The sequence below is a fragment of the Kryptolebias marmoratus genome, linkage group LG3 (assembly GCF_001649575.2).
Source record: "Kryptolebias marmoratus isolate JLee-2015 linkage group LG3, ASM164957v2, whole genome shotgun sequence".
Taxonomy (NCBI): Eukaryota; Metazoa; Chordata; class Actinopteri; order Cyprinodontiformes; family Rivulidae; genus Kryptolebias; species Kryptolebias marmoratus.
In genome coordinates, this window is record NC_051432.1 from 4,775,515 (window position 1) to 4,777,803 (window position 2,289).

General features: G+C 49.5%; 1 protein-coding gene across 1 annotated transcript in view; it reads right to left on the reverse strand.

Moving 5' to 3' along the window:
• Positions 1-1,622, reverse strand: part of LOC108247105 (malate dehydrogenase, cytoplasmic) — a 16,783-nt gene extending 15,161 nt beyond the window's left edge. Inside the window, exon 1 of the mRNA XM_037974847.1 lies at positions 1,554-1,622. Coding sequence (XP_037830775.1) covers positions 1,554-1,607 — 54 coding nt within the window. The 5' untranslated portion in view covers positions 1,608-1,622. The remainder of the gene's footprint in view (positions 1-1,553) is intronic.
• Positions 1,623-2,289: the final 667 nt, after the last annotated feature.

Below are 2,289 nucleotides of genomic sequence, written 5' to 3' on the forward strand. Positions count from 1 at the left end.
CAGGCAAGGCAAAAGAAGTGTTACCGATTACATTATTGACTTCCACACGCTAGCAGCTGATAGCCAGTGGAACGACCCTGCTCTGACTGATGTTTTTGTTCAAGGACTTAAGGAGGAGATCAAAGACAAACTAGCCACTCGGGATCGCCCCTCGAACTTAAGGGATTTGAAGGAACTAGCTACCAGGATTGATCAACGATTATCAGAACGACGGCAGGAGAAACAAAATAATCTGTTCTTCAGGAGTCGTATGGAGGTTGTCAGGCCCCCTGTACCCTGTGAGTCAAGCAGATCGGCTGGAACAGTTCCCACAGAGGAACCTATGCAGCTTGGAAGGACCAAGCTGTCCATGGAGGAACGTAACAGGCGAAGAACGAGCAACCTCTGTTTCTACTGCGGAGCCAAGGACCACGTTGTCAGGAGTTGTCCGGTTAAAAGGCCAGGTTCAGTAGGATCCAGGAGAGTCCTGCTGAGCCCGGTAAGTCGCCAAAGGTTCTCCTCCATGCTCATGCTGCCAGCAGAGTTGTCTGTCCAGGGTCAGAAGACCTCACCCACAGCTACCAGTACACAGTGCCAGATTATTAAAAGCCTCACAGCGAGTAAATGTCCAGCGTTCTTCAAGTCTTGTTCATGTCTATGCCTGATCTCGATCCTTGCCTGTCTCACGACCCACGTCTCATGCTTGCCCCTTGTTGGATACTGCTTCGGACTCTGATCTCTGGTTGCCGACCTCGCTTCGCCTATCTGTACCTCGCTTTTTGGATTCTCCCTATTTGGATTTGACTTCTGACCCACCGGTAACGACTATCTGCCTGGACCTGGACTTCCCCTCTCGCCTCAGCCCCTTTCAGACAAGCCTGTCTGCACCTAGCTACCAAGCTAAGGAGGACTTACCTGTTCTGGTCCCGATCCACGACGATCACGTGAGTGCGCTGTTCAGAGCCTCTGGTCCCGCTCTTTGTCTGTCCATAATAAAATCCTTTAAACTTCGTTACTGTGTTGCGAGTCTGAATCCTGTCAAGTCCTGCCTTGTCAAGCTAATAACCGTTCCACATAACCCCATTTCAAAATGTCCAAACTATAAGGTGTTTGTATTTTTGTAAATAGATGTTATGTTAAGGTGCAAAAAATGTTTTAATTTGAGGCTTTTACTTTGAACGCGCCGACCGGAAGTTCTTCTCTTTACTTTCCCTGTCTTCACCCCTACACTGAACTCTTAGGGAAACCTAGAGTCTCGCTGAATTAATAATGACTGGGTCAGATTAAACCTCAGCCTGCTGAGCTCCTTCTTTCCTCCAGCGGCTGTTTTCACTCCTTATCTGAGAGGAAAGACCCGCACCTGATTGACAAAAAGACACAGACTACACTGGTATGAGGTGAACCATCTGTCCCCCACTGCAGTAAAACCGGACCAGCACACACCAACACATGAATGAACAGACTGAGTCCAAACTTGAGCCCAACGAGTAGTCTTTCATGGTGCGTTCAAGGACGCGCGGTCAGCTCCGTCCCCGCAGCGGACACGCGAACAGACGGCGCTGCTTTCAACTCACCTGCGTGGAAACGGCCCGCACCACCAGATACATGGACGTCAACAGCGTCAGCATGGTCCCGCTGCTGTTTTTGTTGTTTTCAGCTCCTAACCTGCGTCCTCTGAAGGAGAAATGGCGCCTACTAGGCCCGACTCGGGGAAAGATATTAGAGAGGAGGAGAGGGAGAGAGAGAGAGAGAGAGGGAGATGTGTTGCAGGACACCGCTGCGGGACAAGAGGCCAGGGGAACCGCGCCGCAGTCCGACTTTCTCCTCTTCTTGTGCCTCCTAAAACTCCCACCTCCACCCACAGCGAACACCTACACAGCCGCTCAGTCCTGCAGCCTGTCTAGTCGCTTAATACGATTGAGAGGACGGAAATAGCCTCTGACAGGACTGCTAAAGCTTTTAATGTGTGGCACAGGTGAAATCAAAGGTAAAGATGGATCTGCTGCTGGGAAAGGAGCCCGTGACGAAACAGGGCATTCCAACCAAAGCCGTCCCAAAGAAAAGCAAACCAAGGGGCTGCTTAGGGCCCCCAGGCCTGGAGGGGACCCCCAAGACTGCTACAATATTCCTTTAAAACAAATAAACACAGTTTAATCTGCATTACTTATCATCAGAATGATAGCAGAGTAATTATTTATTTAAATCTGCTGCTTGTGATTGAGCCGGATCACATTCCTGCACGCTGTAACAGTTTGTTAAAAAGCCTAAAATAAATTGTCAACTTTCTAGAGTTCCTTAAACACAACACTC